General features: G+C 38.7%; 1 protein-coding gene across 1 annotated transcript in view; it reads right to left on the bottom strand.

Moving 5' to 3' along the window:
- The window catches only part of CHD6 (chromodomain helicase DNA binding protein 6), a 155,956-nt gene that overhangs the window by 94,512 nt on the left and 35,837 nt on the right, over window positions 1-25,607 (bottom strand). The window contains exons 3-7 of the mRNA XM_012652065.1: window positions 19,979-20,126; window positions 17,998-18,147; window positions 2,252-2,314; window positions 1,366-1,424; window positions 586-703 (exon numbers count right to left, since the gene is read on the bottom strand). Coding sequence (XP_012507519.1) covers window positions 586-703; window positions 1,366-1,424; window positions 2,252-2,314; window positions 17,998-18,147; window positions 19,979-20,126 — 538 coding nt within the window. The remainder of the gene's footprint in view (window positions 1-585; window positions 704-1,365; window positions 1,425-2,251; window positions 2,315-17,997; window positions 18,148-19,978; window positions 20,127-25,607) is intronic.

The following is a 25,607-nucleotide window of genomic DNA, read 5'->3' as shown; positions in this document are numbered from 1 at the left end:
CATGTTCATGGATGCAATTAGGAAAAATGTATTATGTACATAATGTATATACATATTTTCTAATTATTTACTTAAGATGTATATGTGGTATTTTCTGATAGGTAGCACCTACAGATTTGTTTAATATTCAAATCCACCAGTTCTTCCTCTTGCTTTAGGTACAGTATTTAGAAATTCCCAAGTTCATATAAATAAAATTATTTACTATTTACTTATTTTCTAACACTTTCAGCTTTGTCTTTTACATTGAAACTTTAAGTCTTTTTGGAATGTCTTTGGCGGGGGCACGGATGAAGAATAAGAATCGTGTGCATATTTCTCCACTCTAGCTATTTATTAGTATTCAGACCAACATGCATGTTCTTATGAGTTGTCAGTTTATAAGGTTTAATCCTTATACCTGGGTACATAATTTTTCTGGTGGCTTAAATCGAGACTAGTTTTGCAGCAAATCAGCACACACTTATCAGTTTGACTTGAGCAATAGATCTGTATAGGCTATCAACTTGGACTTAGAAACTTAAACCCAGTATTTATTGCTGCAAGAAAAGCAGCAGTCAAATGAGTCAGTAAATATTGCTTCACCTCGGTAAAAATGTGCTTCATCTGGGCTTGTTTATTCCTAAATCGCTTGATCTTCTGTGCGATGCGAGGATCCTTTTCGAGCTCTTCCATTGTGGCCCATTTACAATGTAAGTAGGAACTATCCAAAGACACACAAATTGTGAGACAAGCACATAGCTAGCAAATGACTGAGCTTTAAGGTGTTCAATAAACAGGGTGACCATCTAACACAGAAACAGTGGAATGGTTTGTTGTGAAACTGCTGGAGATTGGGCTTAGAAAGGCCTTGCCCTTAAGGGCAACAACAGAAAACAAAACAAAATGGAGTAATTCCAAGCAAGTGATCTTTGCACCTTCTACAGAAACTGGCTCAGAGTAGAGGAGGGCAGGTGTGGGCAAGTTACATTAACGCACACTAGTGAAAGTGGGCAGGTAGCATAAAGGAAAAAATACAAGAGAGAAAAAGAGTATATGCCATAGGATGGTGGTTCTCTACCTTGGGTGCACGTGAGAAATGCCTATAGAGTTTTTTAAAAACCCCAATTCTTAGGACCCACTAAGTATGAGTCAATTGGTCTTGGGTGGAGCAAGGGCTTCAGTAGTTTTAAAAAGCTCTCTAGGTAATTCCACGTGTAGCCAAAGTTGAGCATTACTGTCTAAGGTGAACTTGAGTCCACCAAGATCTATGGGTCACCCCTTAGGGGCCAGTCTCTGAAGATACAGAATATAATAAAGTCACAAGGGAAAGCAAGTTTTAGCCATATAAAATCCAAACACATATAATACTTTAGATAGACGTACAAATTTCTGTACTTAACGTAGAAGAGCTCCAAGTCAAATGGAGGTTCTCCCGGGTGAACCTGCAACCAACAGCAAGCAGTTATCAGCCCAGATCCCACCTTATGTGCCAAAAGAAAACAGGTAATCAACACCTCTGTCTGGTTTTAATAAAGATTTTTTGAAGATACTTTCATTTTCCAGGTCTTTTCCTGACTACTATTGATCAGGTTTTCCAAAGGCTGAATACATAGTTATAAAGCGAAAAAAAAAAAAAAAAAAAAAAAATCTTCCTGGTGTTCTTCCAAGGTCCAGGATAGGACAGTGTTCAGCTGATCAACCCAAACTGGCCCAGGGCTTAGAAATGTCAGGAACAGAGCCTGGTGCAGAAGTAACCACATTTATCTCTGGTGTCCTCTCAGACCCTTACCCCTGAAATACTAATGGTATTCCAAGTAAGAAAGTTTACTTTCATAAATACTTTAAGTAAAGATGAAGCTATATACTCTCTCACTCTAGGAATTTTCTCTAGGGGAGTCCTACAATGGCCCTGAGATGTCTAAGGGAAAAAAAATTTTTTTTCACAACATTTCCATTAGGACTCTTTTTCCATCTCTTCTTCTTGGCCCTCTGATAACTTACACTGGGCTACGGCAACGAAGGGATAAACACCTTTTGCTAGAGTCACAATGGAGAAAATTATCACTTTAAGCCATTCTAGATATATAAGAGTTTCATGTCCTAAAATCCTCCATGGAGGTAAAAGTATGTGTTCACTAGCCAGGCAATATTCTTGCCTCTCTCTCATTCCAGCCAAGAATGACCATTCTAGGATTTCTAGCCAATTATCTCTTTACAGAGGGTGTAATTTGTGCTAGTGATATAAAAGCCAGAAACATGAGCCACTGACCTCCTGGACAGTCTTAGATGCCAGGATCTTCTCAATGATGTTTGCATCATCTTCTGGAGGCTCCTAGAGACAAAGATTAAAAAGAAAAAATATTGCTGGAACCACAGAATCCAAGAAAAGAATTCTATAAGAAATAACTACAGTGGGTACTACTTCATTCAAAAGTTCACCTGAGAGTACTGAGGCCTCCCTCCTATCAACCCACAGAGTGGTCAAAAGATCACAAACATTTTGCAAAGCTAGAATTCAAAGGTGTGGGTTTCTAACCTCTGGGCACAACCCTATCACAGGAGCAGAGAAGTTTTTCTCCTTTTCAGATTCAATTCCAGATCTGCATTTGACACCACTATGGCTGGGCAAAGTGGCTCACACCTATAATCCTAGCACTCTGGGAGGTCGAGGTGGGAGGATCGCTTGAGATCAGGAGTTCGAGTTCGAGACCAGCCTGAGGAAGAGCAAGACCCTGTCTCTATTTAAAAAATAAATAAACAAACAAATAAATAAATAAAAATAAAACTGGTCCCAGGACTTACCTTCTCTGCAAAATTATCTACATGTTTCTGCATAAAATTTTCAGAAAGCTGTGAAAGAAGAGAGTCTGGGGGCCTTAGAATTAGGAAGTCCCAATTCTAACATCGACCAGCTATTGACTTTGGACACATCAATTAACACCTCTTAGTTTCCAAACTCATTAAAATAGGAGTTAAAAATACGTAACTCACTGGGTTACTGGGAAGATAAAATGGTATGTGAAAAAAATTTTTGAATAGTAAGCACTATGCAAAAACAAGGTATTGTCTACTAAATTGTAGCATCTTTCCTCTCTGTACCTGGAAATAGCTTTCTGTTTCACTGATCATCCTTGGAATGCAAATCCCAACTGAAAACAAATAAATTCCTTCCTTCCTAACCTAGTTACACATCAACATTTCTAAGTTCCTAATCTCCATGAAATCTTTCTACAGAGTATTTATGATTTAAAAAAAAAAACCTGCATTAAAAATGACAAACTTAAAATAAGGATGCACTGAGTCATAAAACTCATGTTTAACATTCTTCCAGGACTTTGAGCAGTTTTATTTCCCAGTGGTTTCATATGCACTATGACCTTTCCAGATCACAATATGAGACTTAAAACAGTATGTGAAAAGAACACTCATCTTAACAACCCTAACTGCCAAATTGACTATTCTAAGTTCCTGATGGCAACATCCCAGAAGGATGGTTTGTGTTGCATATCACCTTCAGCCTACCACCATTCTAGGGCCCAAAGCCATACAATTACAAAACGCATTACATTTCTTAAGATCTTAAATCAAGCTTTTCCCAGATAAGTGATGATGGTTTTAAAAAAATAAATGAGGGCAAATTGCAGAAAAGAATTATGGAAATCAGCAAGCAGGCACAGACAGACGCTCCTAAAGGTTACAAATATTTACTAAGCAACCTCAGATACATGGCATTGTGCTAGCTGCCGAACAGAAATTAGTATAACACAAAATGACAAAAATCCTTTCTTACTACTCAATAAGAAGGCAACTGAACTATGATTATTATATAATAGAAGGAAGGGGTGGGAATATAGACTAAGCTTTTGTTTCTCTCTTTTAAGTCCTTGGTCTGCTTGGTTCTTAAGCATAAGTAAGGAAAGGAAAAGGAGATAGTTTATTGTCTGTTGCTTCTCTTCTCCCTTTACAGTGTAACCTTCTGAGTGCAGGGATTCTTCTCTTATACACAGATAGCTAACTAGCCTAGAAAAGGTCAGGCAAAAATGGCTCATCGAAACATATTTGTTGAATGCTAAATAAAGAGAAAGAGGAAAAGAGAGGGAGAAGGAAATACAGTGAGGAAATAAAACATCAAACTTTCTGAGGTCACAGACTGGAGACAGCTATTTTTCTTGATCTACATCACTAAATGTAAATCTCCCCCTTTTCCATACACTTAGACTTTAGGCAAGTGGGCAGTGAGTAAAGGAACATGTGCTAGGTTAAGAGAAACTAGATTAACGAGCCAACTTCCTTCCCAAATTCCTACTTCGCTTCCTTCCTAAATATCCATCCCACATTCCTTCTATTGAGGGCCTTTTATGTGTATGCACTGGTCTTACAGTAGTAAAGGAGATATGTACAGTCTTCACCGTCAAGGAACTATCAGATATGCTAACATCATGCTTAGTTACTGAGGCATACTTACAGTATACACAAATCTCAACTGTGTATCTTGATGAATTTTTACATATACACATATACCTTATATAACTACCTCCCAGATCAAGTTATTATACGCAACCTTTCCAGCATTCTGAAAGACCCTTGTGTCCCCACTGGAAGTAACCAATATTCAGACTTCTACCACCACAGATTAGTTTTGCCTCTTAAACTTCATGTAAATGGAATCATATAGTATATATTAGGTTGGTACAAGAGTAATTGCTGTGTTAGCATTGTTGAAATTTGCCATTTGATATTGGAATACATTCTTAAATAAATGTGGTTATGTTATACATCATTTTAATGTGCATTTCTCGCTTTATGTTTTTTTTTGCTAACAACTCATTATTTGCTGTTTATTTCATATTTATTTTAGACTATGGAAATGATGTTAGACAAAAAGCAAATTCCAGTGATTTTTCTTATTCAAGTTCAAAATGGGTCATAAAGCAGCAGAGACAACTTGCACCATCAACAATGCATTTGGCCCAGGAACCGCTAACGAACATACAGTGCAGTGGTGGTTCAAGAAGTTTTGTAAAGCAGATGAGAACCTTGAAGATGAGGAGCGCAGTGGTTGGCCATCGGAAGTTGACAATGACCAATTGAGAGCAATCATTGAAGCTGATCCTCTTACAACTACAAGAGAAGTTGCTGCAGAACTCAAGGTCGACCATTCTACGGTCATTCAGCATCTGAAGCAAACTGGAAAGGTGAAAAAACTCGTTAAGTGGGTGCCTCATGAGCTGACTGAAAATCAAAAAAAATTTTGTTTTGAAGTGTCGTCTTCTCTTATTGTATGCAACAATGAACCATTTCTCAATCGGAGTATGACGAAAAGTAGATTTTATACAACAACCGGTGACGGCCAGCTCAGTGGTTGGACCGAGAAGCAGCTCCAAAGCACTTCCCAAAGCCAAACTTGCACCAAGAAAAGGTCATGGTCACTGTTTGGTGGTCTGATCCACTACAGCTTCCTGAATCCCAGTGAAACCATTCCATCCGAGAAGTATGCTCAGCAAATCAATGAGATGCACTGAAAACTGTAACACCTGCAGCCGGCACTGGTCAACAGAAGGGGCCCAGTTCTTCTCCATGACAATGCCTGCACATCGCACAACCAACACTTCAAAAGTTGAATGAATTGGGTTATGGAGTTTTGCCTCATCCACAATATTCACCTGACCTCTCCCCAACCAACTACCACTTCTTCAAGGATCTTGACAACTTTTTACAGGGAAAATGCTTCTACAACCAGCAGCACACAGAAAATGCTTTCCAAGAATTCATCGAATCCCAAAGCACGGATTTTTATGCTACAGGAATAAGCAAACTTATTTCCTGTTGGCAAAAATGTGTTGATTGCCGTGGTTCCTATTTTAATTAATAAAGATGTGTGTTTGACCTAGTTATAATGATGTAAAATACAGTCCAAAACCGCAATTACTTTTGCACCAACCTAATACTTTAATTCTTTTGCAATACTGTGTAGTATTTTGTAATATAAATACACCACTATTTTATTTATTCACTCTATTGGTAAGGAATATTTGGGTTGCTTCTAATTTTTGTACTATGGATAAAATTCATATAAATTACATGTTTTTTAGCAGACAAATGTGTTCATTTATCTTGGATATATACCTAGGAGTGGAAATGCCAGGTTATGGGGTAGGTACATGTTTAGTCTTAGTGAATATTGCCAAAACTTTTTTCAAAGTGATTGCAACAACTTTTATACCCACCAGCAATATATGGGAATTCCAGGTGACTTGATATTCTGTCTTTAACATGTTAGCCATTCTAGCAGATGTGCAGTGTTGTCTTTTTAATTCACATTTTCCTAATAACTGAGGATGCTGACCACATTTTCATGTTTATTGGCCATTTGGATAGCCTCTTTTGTGAAACTCCTATTCAAGTCATTTATCTATTTTTAACATTGCCTTTTTAAAAATGTATTTGCAGGAGTTCTTTATACATTTAAGAGTCTTCTGTCACATATATAGATTACAAACATTTTCTACCAATATATGGTTTGCTTTTTCAATCTCTTTGTGTGTCTTTTGATGAATGGAAGTTCTACATAAACCACTTCATCAATCTTTTCTCTTATAAATAGTATTCGTGTGCCCTGTTTAAGAAATCTTTGTTGTCACCAAAGTCATTAAGCCACATATGTAATTTATATATACATATATTTTTGTTATTGTTGTTTTTTGGAGACAGGGTCTTGCTATGTTGCCCAAGCTGATCTTGAACTCCTGGGATAAAGTGATCCTCCTGCTTCAGCCTCCAAGTAGCTGGGATTACTGGTGTGCACCACTGTGCCCAGCTCACATACATAATTTTTAATTTTCTAGTAGTCATATTAAAAAAATAAAAAGAAACAGGTGCAACTGATTTTAATAATGTTTTATTTAAACCAGTATATCCAAAATATTATCATTTTAACATGTAATCTATAAAAATTAAGAAAATATCTTTATATTCTTAAATTATACTTTTTTATTCTTTTTTTCATATTAAGTCTATAAAATATACTTTGCATTTTACATTTTGAGCACATCTCAATTCGGACGAGCCATATTTCAAGTGCACAATTGCCACATGTGACTGGTAATGTCCATATTGGACAATATAGCTCTATCGGGTATCCCAAAAGTCGCCATACATAGAGAAAATGGGAAACTGTAGCTAAATGTTAGCTACAATACAAAAATGTATTTTGTTCCCTTGGTATATCTGTCTATTCTTACGGCAATACTGTTCTGTCTTGAGATTATTCTTGATGGGTCTTTAGCAATTTCATAAAAATTTCCACCAACAGAAAATGCCCTGCTTGGATTTTAACTGGGACTGAATTATAGACATCTTAACAATACTAAGTATACGTATGTAGTTTAGCTCTTCATTTGTTTAGATCTTCCTTATTTTTTTCTCTGCAATGTTTTTAGTACAGAGGACTTGCATATCTTCTGTGAGTTATTCCAGGGTATCTGATACCTTGATGCTATTATAAATTGGATTTTATAAATATCCTTTCCTGATTTATGTTGCTAGTTTACAGAAATACATATTTTTGTATACTGTCTTTGTATCCAGCAACTTAGCTAAATCCACACTAATTCTAATAGTTTGTAGATTATGTTCAATTTTCTACAGTCATGTCATCTACAAATAATGAAAAAGTTTTATTTCTTCCTTTCTAATCTTTAAATTTTTTATTTCTTCTTTTTCTTTATTGTAGTGGTCAGGTCCTCCAGTGTATTTTTGAGTATAAATGATGATAGCAGAATCTTTTTCTTACTCTCAAATTCAAGAAGAATACATTCAATATTGTACCACTTAATATAATACTAGCTGTCAGTTTTTCTCTAGTGGCTTTTAAGATGTTCCCTCAGTCTGTGGTTTTCTATAGCTTAAGATATACCTAGGTATGGTTTTCTCTTTTGTATTTTTCCTGCTTGAGTGTTATCTGACTTTGAATCTACTGGTTGATATCCTCCATCAGTTTAGAAATTCTTGGTCATCAATTACATCTTCTAATGCTGCTCTGCTCCAATCTCTATGCCTAGGACTCCAATGAGAAATACATTAGATTTTTTAACTGCATCCCACTTGTCTCTCTACGCTTTTACTTTTTGCTCTGTTCTACCCATTCGTTTTCTCTGTGAGCTTCCGTTTAAATTTTTTCCATTGATCCGTCTTCATATTTACTAATCTTATCTTCTCTGCATGTAATCTGCTTTTAAACCCATCCACTGGGTTCTGAATTTTACAAATTGAAATTTTCAGTTCTAGACTGTTAATCTGATTCTCTTTATAGATTTAATTCTCTGTTGGAAGTCTTCATTTAAAATTTATCTTGTCCATCTTTTCCACTATTTTCTTTAACATATTAATTATAGGTATTTTAAAGTTCTTTCCTGCTAACTCCAAGATCTGGAGAAGCAGACACTTGAGTCTGCCTTCTATTAATATTATAAGCTTATTCTCTGGTTTTCAGCCACGTTTTCTAGCCTCTTCAAACATCTAATAATTTTTTATCCTATGTTGAACATTGTAGATAAAAAAGGAGCTCCAAACAATATTTTCTACCACAAGGGTTTCCTATTTTCTCTTAGACAAATGGGAGGGGGGTCTCCTTGATCCAGTCGGGGATTGAGTTTGGGCAGGACTGGGTTACTAAAATTCAGTTCAATCCACCTCTTGTTTTACCCTTTTCCTGGAGCATGAATGCCCAAGGTTACTGATTCAGAGCCTGGAAGGTCTTTTTTCTCTTAAGCCCTGACATATATAGAGGTTTTGAGCTTAGCTTTTTAGTATCCAATCCCAAGCAGGTTAAAAATTTCACAAATATCTTAAGGGAGAGTCAGTGTTTTGTGATAGGCCCATCCCTCTAGTGAGATGTTTTGTCTCCAAAGTACTGGGAGACTGTGAGATTTCCATCTGCCTTCTGGCTGAACTTCTAGCTTCCTGGGATGCTCCAGAATTCAGCAAAAGTCTCCTGGAGAAATCCCCTTGCTTTGGGGATTCCTTTAGTTTCCAAACAGTTCACCATCCCTGTATAATCACCACCAGGGTCAGATGGTTTCTCTTCAACCCAGAACAGTCTCTTTGTCTGGGCCAACCCTGATCCTAAACCTGTTCCCAGAACTGGGAAACATCTCCAAAGAAGAAAAGAGTCAGCAATCGTCAACTCACCTGGGAATAACTCTCCACCATCTGAAATTTTATTAATAGTTCATTTAATTCTAAATGAATAATCTGGATAAGAAATGAAGATGGTATGGACCAGGCTAGAAGCAATGGAGATGATAAGAAATAGGTTGGATTTCTTCCACAGCTATCTGATGCCTTTTAAAATATGCTTTTTGCAATTTAACTTTTTTTTTTTTTTTTGGTCCCTTGCAATTGAATGTTGGCCTGCTGTGACCTACTACATCTTACCTGGCAGTGGAAATCCTCCAACACTAACTATTGTTACTGGAGTTGCCTAGGGCCTAGTTTTTGGGTTTCTTTTCTATCTATTCTCATTCTCTCAGTGATCTCATCCAGTCTCATGGTTTTAAATACTGGGTTCATTGTGATACCTGCAAGTGTATATACATCCAGCTCAGAACTTCTCCCCTGACTACAGCCTCATTTATCTAATTGTTACTTGCCATTTCCACTTGAATATCTCAGAGATATTTCAAATTTCTAAAATCTAAACTCCTAATCCCCTAGCCAACACCCCCCCCATCTCTACCCCTTCTGCTTACAGTTTTCTCCCACTTGAGTTAGAGCAAACTACCCTTATAGGTGCTCAAACCAAAAATCTTATATAATCCCCGACTCTTCTCTTTTCTCTCTATATACCATATCTGCTAGTCAAGAAATCTTGTTGGCTCTACCTTTAAAATATGTCCAAAATCCAGCCTATCTCTTACCACCTCTACTGCTTCTAAGCCTGGTCCATACCACCTTCATTTCTCACCCAGATTATTCAAGAGCCTCCCAACTAGTCTCCCTGCTTCTGTGCTTCTGTTCTTGCCACACCAAGTCGATTCTCAATGTAACACTGAGAATGGCCCTTTTTATTATGTTACATGTTTGCTTACACTGCTTAAAAGGCTTCACTTTGAACTCAGAGTAAAACCAAAGATCTTCCAATGGTCTATAAAATCCACAGGATCTACACCTACCCTCCTACCTCCTCTGTTACCTTCAGGTCTCCTTGCCTATTCTTCATACATACCAGGCACGCTTTTACCAAAGGGACTCTGCACAGACTGTGTCCTCTGCCTAAAATGCTCTTCTCCCCCACATAGCTCCCTCCCTCCTTTACTTCTTTCAATTCTTTGCTCAAATGTTACCTTTTTAGTGAAGGCAACTCTGACCACCCTGTTTAAGACTGCAACACTCATCCCTGCATTCCATATAACTCTTACTCTGATATCATTTTTCACAGCACTTATCGCCATTGACATACTACATAATTTTGTTATTTATTAGGTTCATTACCAGCCTCTCCCTACTTATTTGTATCCTTTGAAAGTTGTGACCTTAGCGCTTTGGCCTACCATCCCATGCAGGTTCAAAATCTGCCAAATGTGGAGGAAGAGAAGGGTTGTGTATTTGTTGCAGGCCCATCCACGAGGGCAGGAAGTTTTGCCTCTTTTGTTGCTTGGTGTTATCTCCAGCACCCAGTCTTTGGCATTTAGTAGGTGATCCATAAATATTTTTGAATAAATAATGTTAAGAGATTTTACAATAGAACATAGTAATAGTAATATAAAGTACTATGAGTGGCCGAGCGCGGTGGCTCACGCCTGTAATCCTAGCACTCTGGGAGGCCGAGGTGGGCGGATTGTTTGAGCTCAGGAGTTCGAAACCAGCCTGAGCAAGAGCGAGACCCCATCTCTACTAAAAATAGAAAAAAATTAGCTGGGCATGGTGGCACATGCCTGTAGTCCCAGCTACTCGGGAGGCTGAGGCAGGAGGATCGCTTGAGCCCAGGAGTTTGAGGTTGCTGTGAGCTAGGCGGACGCCACGGTACTCTAGCCCGGGCAACAGAGTGAGACTCTGTCTCAAAAAAAAAAATAAAAAAAATAAAAAAATAAAGTACTATGAGAACGCAGAAGCCAGAACATTTGGGTGAACTAGACAAGGCTTTGGAAATGAAGTGACGTATGTGCTGGATCTGTCGGCCAGCACTGAACTTTCATAATTGCTGACTGCTTTCCCTACTTGCTCCTAAGTCTTTGTAGCCCAGACTAGCAAACAAGCATTCAAACATGTACACACACACTTAAAGGAACAATGCTCTCTTCCTTACTACTAGATTGCTTCAAATACTCTTATTCTTACTTACCATGAAGAATAAAGATGGTTTCTCTTTTTTAAAATTTAAAAAAAAATTATTATGGGCATATATTTGTATATATCTGTAGGGTACAGGTGATGTTTGGATATAGGCATACAATGTTAATCAATCAAATCAGGGTAACTGGGGCATCTATCACCTCAGGCATTTATCATTACTTTGTATTAGGAACATTCCAGTTTAACTCTTTTAGTTATTTTGAAGTATACTCTCATTGTTGATTACAGTCACCATATTGTACTATGAAATATTGTTTATGCTATCTAATTATATTTTTACACTCAATAACCATCCACTTCCCACTCCCCTTCCCAGCCTCTGGTAACCACCATTCTACTCTCTGTCTCCACGAGATCAACTGTTTTTAATATTTAGCTCCCACATATCAGTGAAGACATGTGAGATTTGTCTTTCTGTGCTTGGCTTATTTCACTTAACACAATGTTCTCCAGTTCCGCCCATGTTGTTGCAAATGGCAGGATATCATTCTTTTTTATGGCTATATAATATTCCATTGTGTATATGTACCACGATTTCAATAAAGATGATTTCTGATGGAAGGATTTTGATTCCTATTCAGAGTATTTTACTAAGACCAGACCTAAGGAAACTTTAATACATGGATGAAGAAAGCACAGGACTTTAAGTATTAAAGGGATGCTGGAGGGCTTAAAACAGTCTTCATCATAGGAAAAGTTTGAAATAAAATTTCAATTTATTTTTTGGCACTCGTTAAAGGAGAGAGGGTGAGCACTAGTGTGAAAGATTAATAGTGATAATCTAATACTGAAAACGGGTTTTCATTCATTCTAATAAAAGGAAAAGGGAGCAGCATTTCCAAAATACACATCGAAGTAGGGAAGAAAATCAGGATATTTTTTCTTTTCTAAACAGAGATTGTGCATAAGTATGATCATGTGTGTATAAACACTGAGTGTATACAGATACACACAGATATAAACTAAATCTGCTTGCCAAACATACTTCCATAACAACCATCTGTTCTCAACTGCTTGGAATTTCCTCAAATTATCCTTCAAAGAAGACCACTTTAATTCATTCACTTGTATGTCAGAGATTTATATATTTTTAAAATTTTATTCTTAGGAAAAATTTCAAAAACTTTTAACCCCCAACCTCATCAACCACCTCATTTACTTCTATTTTGCTACCTGTAAGGAGGAGGTCTAGAAAGAAGCAAATCACTTTTGAAATCAACAAATAATTACTGAGTGCCAAGGAATACACAAAAGTAGTATCAAGCTTGATGCCCGGCATCAAGGGGATTACATACATTCAGGGAAAACAAAATAAACATATTTGTCTTAGAAATGCTCCGGGGTAAATGCTAATTGGTATGACAGTAACTACAGTCCAATGAGAGTTCAGAAAGCAAGAACGGCTTGGATTGCAGTCTAGGTGAGGTTTTAGTTGGGCCCTAAAGAATGGTGACTCATAAAAGAAGACAGCAAAGAGGAAGGTGAGACCAACGAACCTGAAGGATGGATAAAAGAACCACAACATAGGAAGTTATCAGGCATATTTGGAACACTAAGTAACTCGTCCTATTAGAGTAAAAGCATTATACAGAATGAAGAGTGGAAATCAATGAGGGTAAACAAGTAGTGTGTGGTCACACTTTTAAAAACAGGAGTTTTGATATAATACAGGAGTTAAGAAGCAACCACCTCCGATTCTTGAGCAGGAGACTGAAATATACCAGCAATTTCCCTGGTATGCTGGGAAAATTGGGTTAGGGAAGACAGAGATTTGTAGCACAGAGCTACAAAAGCGTGTGCTGCAGTAAACTGAACACTGGCCTCAGCTCAGGGGTGTAGTAAAAACCAAGAGGAAACAAATACAGGAAAGAACTTGAAGAAAAACACAGTACGAGAACAGGTAGCTGAACCCAATGAAGAAATGGGTACAGACACAAGAAACCATCCACTCAGGCCCAGTAGAGCCCGATGATGAAGGGCCCCAGTGAGCCCCTGCACCGAGGCACGCAAGCCGGTACAAAGATACAGCAATCTTAGAAAAGGGGGTCTGTGTGCAGGTTTAAATGCCTGCTTAGAGTGAGAAACAGACAAATGCCTGTGGGGAAAAAAATACCAATAAAAGGAAATGGAGAAAATAAGAGCCTGGGAAAAAAGAAAAATACCAGTTTCTTATATTTCTCGGTTTAAAAAAAATCATACCTGTTTACATAATGGATTTTAAATATATTTATTCATTCACTGAATAAATACGACAAGTATAACTAAGTACAAGTCTTTATGTTAGCTACTACTCAATGGAAACAAAGTTCTACCTATGCTTAGTAGAAATTATGATAAATTAAAAAGTGAGGCTGGGCGTGGCGGTTCACGCCTGTAATCCTAGCACTCTGGGAGGCCAAGGCTGGAGGATTGCTTGACTTCAGGAGTTCGAGACCAGCCTGAGCAAGAGTGAGACCCCGTCTCTATAAGAAAATAGAAAAATGAGCCAGGCATGGTAGCGTGTGCTTGTAGTCCCAGCTTCTTGGGAAGCTGAGGCAGAAGAATTGCTTGAGCCCAGAAGTGTGAGGCTACAGTGAGCTATGATGATGCCACTGCACTGTACTGCACTACAGCTGGGGGAACAGAGTGAGACTCTATCTCCCAAAAAAAAAAAAAAAAGTGATGCCTATTTTGAAAAACTCTACATTCTGATTAAGGAAAAAATTATGAGTGATAATCAAAACAGTATGGCAGAGGTAATGAAAATCAGAATAGTCACAGCATATGAGTGAGTGGTATAAGGGTTCCAGCTAACTCAACTTTGAGAATAATATATTAATAACAATAGTAAATAACATCACAAAACAGAAGGTGGAGAGTATGGTTTCATCAGAATGGCTTCTGGGAGTTAATGTAAATTTTATCCGTGGAAACTCTTTCATGCCTGAATGATACATAGGAAAGAAAGATATAAGTCCTACCTTAAAGTAGCTCACGTTTTAGAAGAAGGAAGCAAAAAAGTTGGCAGGTATTCAAAAGACAATGACAGAATTAAACATATCAGAGTGCTATAGGAGCAGAGAGGAGGGACACTTATCCCCAGCTCAGGGGGAGCAGGGAACTTCTGAGAGGAGGAAACAACTGTGCTCAGCCTGCCAGGCACAGGGATAGGCCGACTGAGAAGAGGGTACTGTATGCAAAGACCGCAGAGCCACAGGAGAGGACCAAGCGCTAAAGCCTTGTTCAAATTAAAGTCTTTTCGTCATCACTTCTTAGCCTTTTGTCTAAGATCATGTGTAGTATATGCTCTTATTGGTCTAATAGAGAACATATATCAAATGGATTTTTGGAGCACGGAGAAGGAATGGGAGCTTGCTCTGTCCACTCCATACATCACACCTGATGTTGCAGTACCTCCAGGAACGGGGCACCTCTCAGGGAAATAAATGATTTGAAAGTAAATAAATAAGTAATTTTGCTCCGAAAGGCAAAATCATACAAGCTACCCAAACTGTAGGAGGCAAAAACTGAGATAGCCTTGTAAAAGCCTGTACATTGCAAATGCACTGCAGAACCATGAAGGTTTGTCTCTGTTCCAGGCACCAACATCAGTTTGCCAAAGAATAAGAAAGCAAAGAGTCACAGTTAGGATCGAAACTTATTTCCAGCCCTTGAATCCAATACCCAGGTCAGGGGCTTGGGACTGTGTTCTGGATTGCAAAGTGGGGCTATGATAACATGCCAGTCTTGAGCTACAATGAATTGTGTAAAGATGTTTTTAGCAACTCACCACTCCGTAACCAATGCTGAGGTTGCTATCTGGGGGTGGGACAAGGGTCAGCAGTCACAGAAGTAGGCTGAGCATGCTGACAAGACACTGCACAGATCTGGAGAGGTGGCAGTGGGGCCATTTTGGTGCTGACTCCATCCCTTTTTCTGCCCTGAGCTAAAGCTAACAGGCAGGCAGACTCCCACCCAAAGGGTCCTGGGAGAGGGACACAAGAAACTGCCTCATCTTCCTCAGTGATTTTCTGTGCTACTTGATGCCTGGAATCCATGGCTTTAAGGTCTTTGCGTTAGCCTGAGAAATCTCTGTTCAAACTTCACCAGGAAGCCCAGTGTGTAAAACAGTGGCAAGTAGAACTGTTTTGGTTCTGCAGCAACTAGGGCTCTATGGAGCACTGATTTGAAAACCACTTGATCAGCTGGCTTCTCCAGTCCCGGACTGGCTGTCTGGCCTGTTTTGCATGCTACACCAGGCCTCTGGCTCGGAGGCCAGATCCACACGGGTGCCTCTCCAAACATCAAAGCCAGAACCATGCATCAGGCTTCTTTCTTGCTTAAATTTGGTAAAATTTTTTGAGGCATAATTAATGCAAATTCCCATTTTATCTTATGTTTCTCCATATATAAACCCTCTCTTTGCTGTATCCTTAGAAGAAAAAAGAGCCTTGTATAAGATACATAAAACTTCCTGAATTATTTGTGTCAGATCAGCTACCATTGCCCTTCAGGTGCCAGGGGAGAAGTCATAACAACATCTGAAATACAGTTAATGGCTTAGGCTAAATAGCTACTAGGAGAAAGTAAGATCCCTTACAGCGTTTTAACTATCAAACCAACCATAAGGCCGGGCACAGTGGCTCACGCCTGTAATCCTAGCACTCTGGGAGGCCAAGGCGGGTGGATTGTTTGAATTCAGGAGTTCGAAACCAGCCTGAGCAAGAGCGAGACCCCATCTCTACTAAAATTAGAAAGAAATTAATCGGACAACTAAAAATATATAGAAAAAATTAGCCGGGCATGGTGGCGCATGCCTGTAGTCCCAGCTACTTGGGAGGCTGAGGCAGGAGGATCGCTTGAGCCCAGGAGTTTGAGGTTGCTGTGAGCTAGGCTGACGCCACGGCACTCTAGCCCAGGCAACACAGTGAGACTCTGTCTCAAAAAAAAAAAAAAAAACCAACCATAAAATCCCCTAGGAAGGAAAACCCATTATAAAGCAATACAATCCTATCACCTCATCGCAGTCTTGCAAGAGCTATTTTTAACTATTTACTTAAAAAATATTATAATGGTAATATGTTAAATTATTATTCCTATAAAGTATTATATTCATCAATTAGATAACCCTTAGCAGAGACATGAAATCAACTCTTATATGCTAGTCACTGATTAACTGCTACTATATAACTCTGACCTGGATCATTCTGTGCCTCAGTTTCTTCATTGTTAAAATATTGACAATAACTCCTACTCCCTTCCATACAAAGACAGAGTGAAAGGATATGTGAAATTACATGAAAATGCTTTAAGTTAGAGGCAAGGTGGTTGGAGAAGATAAAGTATTATCAGCTTCCATAAGACACACTAGTGCCCAGGAGGAATGACAGGTATTTGTGCTGCTACCGTTCCATACAGAGTGTGAATTCTGCCAAGTCAGCGACAGTGACTCTGTAACAACAGACGGCCTGTGTCCCAGAATGTGCTGCTGGCAATAATGCCCTCCTACATGCACAGCCTGCTACTTCTCTTGGCTTTTCATTTCTTCTCTATAAGCTCCTTGGCACAGAACCCTTCCTTTTCAATATTTAACCCTTTTCCTTTCTAGTACCTCTGCATCAAGTCCTAATGTTATTAGCTCTGTATCAATTCCTCCTTGACACTGCTGCCAATGGAAATTGCTAAAATGCAAACCTAGCCGTCTTGCTTCTCTGTTGAACCCATCGTGCCTCCTACCCCAGTCTATATTATATAGCTCAAATACTTTAGGTGATATCCAAGGCCCTGCATACTCCGCTCCTACTTCTCAGCCCTTGTCTCCCACCCACCCCTCAAATCACACTCCAGCATCCAGCCGACCTCATCCACCTGGCATATCATTCTGTAGCGCCATTCAGGTCCTGGGGCTTTAGTTCATGTTGGAAATGTTCCTCCTAAGCCCTTGTCTTCCTATACCCCTGACTATTCCTTTCCTGCCCACTCCTCCTTCTGTGTAGCCACTGTACCTAGCACACACTTCCAGTCTTTCAATACACATTTGCTGAACCAAAGCTCCAACAGTAAGTACTAGTCCATCTGATCTCACTGAACAATTATTTACTCATAAGACTTTTACATTCTAATGGGAGAGACAAATAAAACAAAATCATAGATCAAACACATTCAAACGCAATTATAAGTTGTAGTAGTGCTACATAAGAAATAAAGGAATTGAAATAAAGAATCATTGGGATAAGGGGCAGGGATCTACTTTAGATAAAGGAATCAGGAAAGATCTCTCTAAGGAGACACCACTTTAGGCAAAACTTAAAAAATGGTAGACAATGGTAAATGTAAAGCATTCCGAGCAGAAGAAACAACACAGGCAAAGCCCTGTCACTGGGGAAGAGCTGTTAGTTCAAGGCTTAAAAGATGGCCAATCTTTTGACTGGAGAGTTATGAGAGATAAAGAGAAATCACTTATCTAAAAAATTAAGTTAGTGAAATAGAAAGAGGCTGTGATCATAGATGGTCCTAATGAGCACAGTAAGGAGTCTGCATTTTATTCTATGGGCGAGGAAGTTCAATCAAGCAACAGTTAAAATGACCTCACTTATGCTTCAGCAAAGAGCTATAGAACAACTCTGTCAACTACGCGGAAATGACCATATAGCCCAGGTCAGTATCCTCACATAAAGGTCATACCTCTGCCTGCCAAGCCAGTGTAGAAGCTGAGAGTGCAGATGTTCGGCCAGCTCCAAGAACAGCGATTGTTTCCCCATCATCATCCACCACTTTGAAATCCAGGTCCTCATTGTATTTTCTGCGCTTTACTTGCCGTCCTGAGCGTCGTTTCTGCAGGGCAAATGCACCCATCAGAGAAGCTCTGTGAGTTGAAGAGGTAAAAACTTACACAAGAATACCCTCATCTATATTTACCAACATGCCAAGGAGAGCTTTCTCACCTTACAAAAGAAATCTTTCTTAAACACAGCTCTTTTAAGGACTAAATTTATTCAAATGGGGATCTACCTGAATGAGCTAGAGCCTAAAAGCCCAATCTCCAAATTGCTATGATCCACTAAAAAGAAGGTAGAGTCTGGTGAGACATGTTTTGTTCATCAATGGCAGTGATTTTTTTCTTCCTTTCTGGGATCTGCTTCTACTCCAATAAAACAGGGATGGGAGTTGAACTCCATCATCTTTGAGGTCCTTTGTGGCATTAGCTAGAAGCTCAGATTTTATAAACAATGACAATGATAGCATTTTATTTATTTTGAATTCACGATACTTACCACATACTTCTAACAGTGTGGCCTGAAAAACTAATTAATACCAATTTTATGAGGACATAGTTTGAGAATCTCATAATACTTCCTGAAATGCAGGGAGACATCTTAAGTATGACAAAACAAGTTCATGAGTGACCTTGATTGTGATGATCTAGGGACTCATTGCTAATTTAGTAGCTTGTACCTTTTAAAGAAATGACATTCAACAACAAAGCAGCCCAGTGGCTTTCCTCGAACAGAGAACCATATAATTCACCTCTACCAACTCATTATATCCAGGTAACTACAGACTCACTTCAGGGAACCCTTCACCAACTAGCTCATTCTCAAATATTTAAACCTTAAAAAACAGAAACAAAAGCAAAACCCAACTCTCTTTTCTTCTAAAAGATACCTCCCAGACATCTCTCTGTGTTCCCATCACTTCTTCACTATGTCACCTCTAAGGCAGTTAACTTTACCTGAGGGATTCTACATAAAAACCTCTCCCCCGAGCCCACACACACAGATCACTATCCTGCAAACACTTAATTGCCTGCCAAATCCTATCAATTCAATGTGCTTGCTCCTCTGCCAATCTGGATACCTAACCGCCACCTGCCCCAGTTTGTAGGCAGTGAGGGGATCTATGCTCTGACACCAGACACCATTGCCTATTAATACTACAACATTACGAGCTTCCAGCTTCCTATAGTGAAGATCACTGAGAAACCTATGAGGGTCCAGATGATCCTGGAAGGTACAGTAAGTCACGCTTATTCTAAATGGTCCCCTTGCAGCAGCGTGGCTCAGATAAATTGCTATGGGTATCAGAGGAAACAGAGCACTTTCAAATATTAGACTTCATGTCCAAGAGAGGTTGCCTCAACTCAGAGGGAAAATCCTAACAATGTCATGGGCATACTTTGGCTTATTTTTAGGAATCTGATTTAGATGGGCAACTCCTTATTTCCATGTTTGGCCAAACCTTCCTTACTTTTTGGCATAATGAATATATCTCTGACTTTTCTAGCATCCGGAATTATAAAAATGCCCTTGTACAGACTGGCCTAGCATTCTGAGCACTAAATGCATTACCTACATGGCAAACCAGGCCCCCTGAGTCTTACCTAGCTCAGCTTACAACTTCATTTTCCACATCAACTCCCTCTGCAGCCTAGTATCATGCCACTTTCCAAGAAGGAAGCCAACATCACTAAAAAACTGAAATATTATTAGTATAAGGATGAGAGTAGGAAAAAAGACTATAGTCTACCTGCTCACCCACCAAAACAGTAAAAGCCCAGGACTAGGTAATATGCTATAGACAGGCATAGAGGAGCAACAGGATCAGTGTCAGCAAGACCCCATCCAGCAGCTGTAACCTCCACCAGGTCTCCCGGTCACAGCTGTACCTGGCTGTCTGCAGATTCAGTGGACTCCTCAGGACTCCGCAGGGATGGGTTCGGCAGGCCCTGATCCAGCTCTAAACTCTCCACTGTAGTTTCACTTTTCCTTTTTCCTTTCTTCTTTTTCTCCACTGGGGTTGGTCCTTGCTCCTTGCTACAAGGAGAAATTCAGAATTAAAACTGTTGGGCAATTTTTAAAACTAAGATTTCTCATGTGATCAAAGTCATGAAATCACAGTCTGGAATTCTACGACCAGGACAGGCTTTAATGGAGAATCTACAAGAGTTTCTTCCCAGAAATATACAGAAAAATGGGAAGAGATATCTAATGGATTGATGCAGAATTCATTTTATTATACGGCTATCATGACTACTGTGGCTACAATTAATGTATAAGAAATAATATGAACATCTCCAAAAGCCCCATTTTCAGTTTATACAAATGTCTTCTCTGGGAAGTTTAATTGCTTCACAGATATTAAGAATCATCAAATCACAATCTCCCTAATCTGTCATCATCCCCTAGTGAGTATGTGCTAGACCTAGAGTGAGCACTAGGAACTCAAAAATGAAGGGAACACTGTCTCTGCCCTTGAGGAGCTTACAATTATGAAAATCCTGCAGTCTGTCTACAGCCACAACCGAGGGAGTACATGGATGCTTCCTCAGAGAGGTAGAGAGGGGCAAAGTCCATTCATCCTTCACTTCAATTGTGCTTTGCTTAAGCTACTCAAACTCTGATTTTTCACCAAAATTAATCATTAACTATGACACCAAGCTCAGAACCCATGTAACTATATACACTGCCTGGATCCTATGCGGTTGCTCAATAATCATTTGCTGAATGGATAAAAATTTTATACTTCTTTGATCTCTCCTACAGAATCTAAGTTCCTAGAGGGTAGTATGTACTTGATTGAGTTTTGTATTCCTCAGAGTAGTCTTATACCCTATACATATTAAATATTTAATAAATATTTAAGAAAGTCTTAAAAAATTCTTTTAAGCAATAGATGGATGCATTAATAGATGGATAAGACTAATTGTGGTTAGGGAGATTTGACAGAATACATTTGAGCAGAGATATACATAGAATTTTGATAAGACATTAGACAGGAACAATAAGTAGTAATAATGATTGCAGTTAATACTTATATATAACACTTCCTACATGCAGGCACAGTCTGAGTCCTCTACATGGAATATCTTCTTTACTCCTCACAACAACCTTATAAGGCAGAACAGTATTCTTATTCTCATTTTATTGTGAGAAATCTGAGGCACTGTGAGGTTAAGTTAGATTTTCAGTGTAACATGCCTAGCAAATGGTGGAGACAGTATTTGAACCCAGGTAGAGTCTGTGCTCTTAATAACCATGACACTCTCAGGGAATGGAGCAGTGTTCTAGATCCATTTAGTAAAAGATAGTTGTGTGGCTGGATGACGGGGCAACTGAACAGAAGCACCACATGATGGAGCTGAAAAGAAAAATCAAGGGTACACCAGGCCAGAGAGTTCAGGCTTCACTGCGAGCAAAGAGGGCCATGATGGCAAGTCCAAGCGACAGGCACTAAAGGCCTAAGCTGGACACAACCAGCAAGAACTCAAGGGTGAAAATGCTTTGGAAGGCCCAGTAGGAGTAGAACCAGGAAGTTGTGGCAAGTGACAGAACACAGAGGAAGAGGAAAGAACTAATACTATGGGTATTTCCCTTCAAGACAGTAAGTGGAAGGCGTAGGGAAAGACAGGGAAATCAGATAGCCTTGTTCAGAGAAGGGCAACCCAGCACACATACCAAGCAGTGCTGACTGCTAACTAAGCCTGCTTCTCTCTTGAATACCCTTCATCTCTCACAGATTCCCCAACCAGGTCAGCACAAACTCCACCCACCTTTGATGCCACAGACCGAAGACTGGCTTGCCCAAATACCAGGAAAGTTAATGATAAAAACTATTTTGATCCAACCCAAGGAAGTGAAACTCAAGGGTTCCTGCCACTTTAGAGGATTACAGACTTTAACAAGGGACTTGTATTCTCAAGCAGAGGGAAAAAAGCAAAAGTTCTTCCACTTCTTATCGGTTCAGAAGAGGAGACTCAGGTAATACAGTTTAAAAAGACACTAAATGTTCATATGAATATTTATCTCACATTATATGGCTTCTCATTAAGAAAGTTGTATAGCAATTTATATTCTTCGAGTTACTTACGAATTCCATGTCTCATTTAATTAGTATAACCACAATCCCATGAGGGAGCCACAGCAAATAATTCTTGTATTCCAGATGAGAAAAGTGAGGTTTAAAGGCAGTAAAGGTCCCCAAGTCAGCAGCAGAGCAGAGGCTGACACTCAGGTGAGCTGGGTCAGGATACTGCTTTTTTTATACCAAATACTGTTTCCTGACTCTTCTTTTTAAAACCCCAGTCTCCCTTCTGATAAAGTAAAAACTTCAAATCTCCTTTAATGTTATTTGAATCTCAAAATAATGACTAGAAGAATAAGCAACAAAAACATTCCAATGACCCAAATATAGAAAAAATTTCACAAATCCATAGATGTTGACAGTTTTTTTTAATAGAACTCTTAAGTAAAAGGTGTATGCTAACTTTTTTGATACAAATTTAAAGAAAAGTGATATTATCACCATAATAATCACATGCTCAGAGGTCCATTGAATCTTCTGTAAAATCCTAACATTTGAAATCAATTTTATCTATTTACTAAGTGTCACTTCATTATATCAGAAGACTTTGTCTATATTTATGTTGCATGCTGGAAACACGTGCTTCACTGTGGAACATCATACTCAAAGCTAAACAAAGCCCAAACCGTAATTAAGGAATAGAACCTCCTCAAAATATGACACTTTACTATGAGACTTGTGTGCACGGTCAGAAACACATTAAATGTTGAAAGGAAGGCGGAATCATGGTGAGGCACTGTCAAAGTCAAACCTGAGGCACTACTAGATATTCCTAGCCAGAAGCTGGGGCTGGGGTGGGCTGGGGAGAATACTTTCTCAAATATATGTCAGTAAAATATGAAAATGCCTACTGAACCTGCTCCCTTATTTAGGGATAAATAAGAAGATACTCTACCTGTGAAATCTTCAAAGTGATTATCTGGAAGTTACCTTTGGTAAGAGAATTGATTTGACTTCCAAAATTCTTCCTGGAGCTCTTCTGATAAAGACACATATCACGAGAAAAACCTTCCTTGTAAGCTTACAAATGGGATTTTCAAATAGGATATCAAGGAAATATCACCTGAATCTATCCTCCAGGACGACTAGATAAAATGTATCTTTCCCTTCTTTAGAATAACTTTCAAAAACCTTATGCTTGAGAGTTTTATCAAATGAAGATATTTTAATCTCCAAATTCCTATACCTATAGATGGATTTGGCCTATGAATGCTTGTTTGCTCCTTGAAGTTCCAGGTTCTTCAAAAATAGTGGCTAAATAGTATCTACTAACAAAACTACATATGCATGTAACTTTTGACTCAGCAATTCTACTTAAAGGAAGTTAATCTAAAAATACACCTCCAACAATATATAAACATATATGCATGAGGTTATTCATTGCAACATTTTTTGGCAGTTGCAAAATAATGAAAACTACCTAATTATCTAAACATAAGTCACTGAGTAAATTAGGATACATATGATGGGGTATTACATAGCTGTAAAAACAATTAAGAAAGAATTCTACAAAGTGATATGGAATGATTTCTAAGATATGTTAAGTGAAAAAAAGCAAAGTGCAATTTCTGACCTTTTGTGTAAGAATAAAGGGAAAATAAGAAAACATGTACATACCTACTTATCATTATAAAAAGAGACACAGGAAGGATAAACCAAAAAACAATGATTATCTGGAAGGGGTGGAAGAAGCAACAGGGTAGAAGGGAACTCAGGAGTTCTACAGTATGTATGAAAATAGGTGTGTATGTGTATACATATATATGAATATATGTATATAGATATATCCATGTGCACATATATCAGTATGTGCACGCGTGTGTACATTTCCCTCCTTAGTTTTGACAACTAAAAGGGCCTAAGAGCAAAGATTGCTCCATTAGCAATGTGTACACCTAGCACTAGATCTTGATGTCTAATACTAAAGCTCCGCAGAGAAATGGCTGACTCCAAGGCTAAAGTAGGGAAGATAGAAGATGAGCCTGAAACATCTTGTTATGACAGAAAATAAAAGCGTGCCTGAAGAAAATGAAGAGGGCATGCCAAAACAACACAGGAGTCAGCCTAAAAAGCTCTCACCCAAAACTGAGATCATCTGAGCACCAAAGTATTAATAATTGAGGACAGCAAAGAATTACAGGTCACTGAGAACAACAGGAATCCATACAAATGACAGATAATGAGGGAGAAGGGAGAGCTCTTGTTTACTACAGAACTCAAATGTTAAATGTAGAGGAAGCAACAGAGAAAATCATTTTGTAACCACTATAGAAAAGGTGGGTACAGTCCAGAATCATCAAGGGATGCTGAACCTAGGGAGAACAATTTGAAGAGGAGCAGGATATACACATGACCTTAAAGTGCCTCCCTATAGATTTCTTATTAGTTACAAGGGAGCAAAAAGAAAAACGAGACAATGATTATTTAAGAATATGGCCTTTTAGGAAAGACACACTGGAGTATTTAGGGACCAAAAGGCCTGAAGTATGCAATTTAGTTGCAGACGGTTCAGGAAAAACATATATATAATAGGTCTTCACTGAAATAAGTTCTAGTATACATGTATGCATATATATATATATATATATATATATATATATATATATATAAACTTAAAAAAATAACTTTTTTTGACATTTTTGACATTCACTGCTGAAGTGAATACCGTGTTTGTTTAGCATCTTTTTCCTGATAACCAGTATTGATCCCCACAATACAAGAGTGGGCAAAAGATCAGGCTGGCCTATGGGATCCTATTCCTTTTATCGCAGTGACTGGTCCAGGAATGGACACATGACCCAGCCAGGCCAACTCGGGAGTCTTTCCTTCAAAAAAAATTTCACAGGAGTGGGTACGAAATGAATCTCTTTCCTCCTAGGTCATGAAGTTGCTAAGCTGTGAGCCCACAGCTGCAGGAAGCCATGATTCCAGCTTCAAGAAAAAAGCATTTATAAAGAATGGAGCTGACACCCAGAGAGGTACAGGGAGGGGTTGGAGACCAAGAGCCTTAGTCTTAGCTAAACCTCAACTAAACCTTCTGGTTCTGATTCCTTAAGCCAGTGAACACCCTTATTATTATTTTTTTCTAACTTAAGCTAATTTAAGTTGGGTTTATATCACTTGTAACAAAGAGAGTTCTGAATAATACAAAGGCCACCATTTATTGGCACTTGAGATTGGACTAAAGCAATCTCATTTCCATAATTCTCTTTTCTAGCTTTCAGAGTTAGAATAAACTAACTTGCAAGAAAGGAGAAAAAAAGGAAGACATAAAGACTCAAAGGGCCTTTTTTTTTTTTAAGACAGAGTGTCACTCTGTTGCCCCAGCTTGAGTGCCATGGCATCAGCTCACAGCAACCTCAAATTCCTGGGCTCAAGCGATCCTACTGCCTCAGCCTCCCAAGTAGCTGGGACTACAGGCATGCACCACCATG

The sequence above is a fragment of the Propithecus coquereli genome, unplaced genomic scaffold, assembly GCF_000956105.1.
Source record: "Propithecus coquereli isolate 6110/MARCELLA unplaced genomic scaffold, Pcoq_1.0 Scaffold378, whole genome shotgun sequence".
NCBI lineage: Eukaryota > Metazoa > Chordata > Mammalia > Primates > Indriidae > Propithecus > Propithecus coquereli.
Note: the sequence above shows the minus strand (reverse complement) of the source record. Positions and strands in the feature narration are given on the sequence as shown.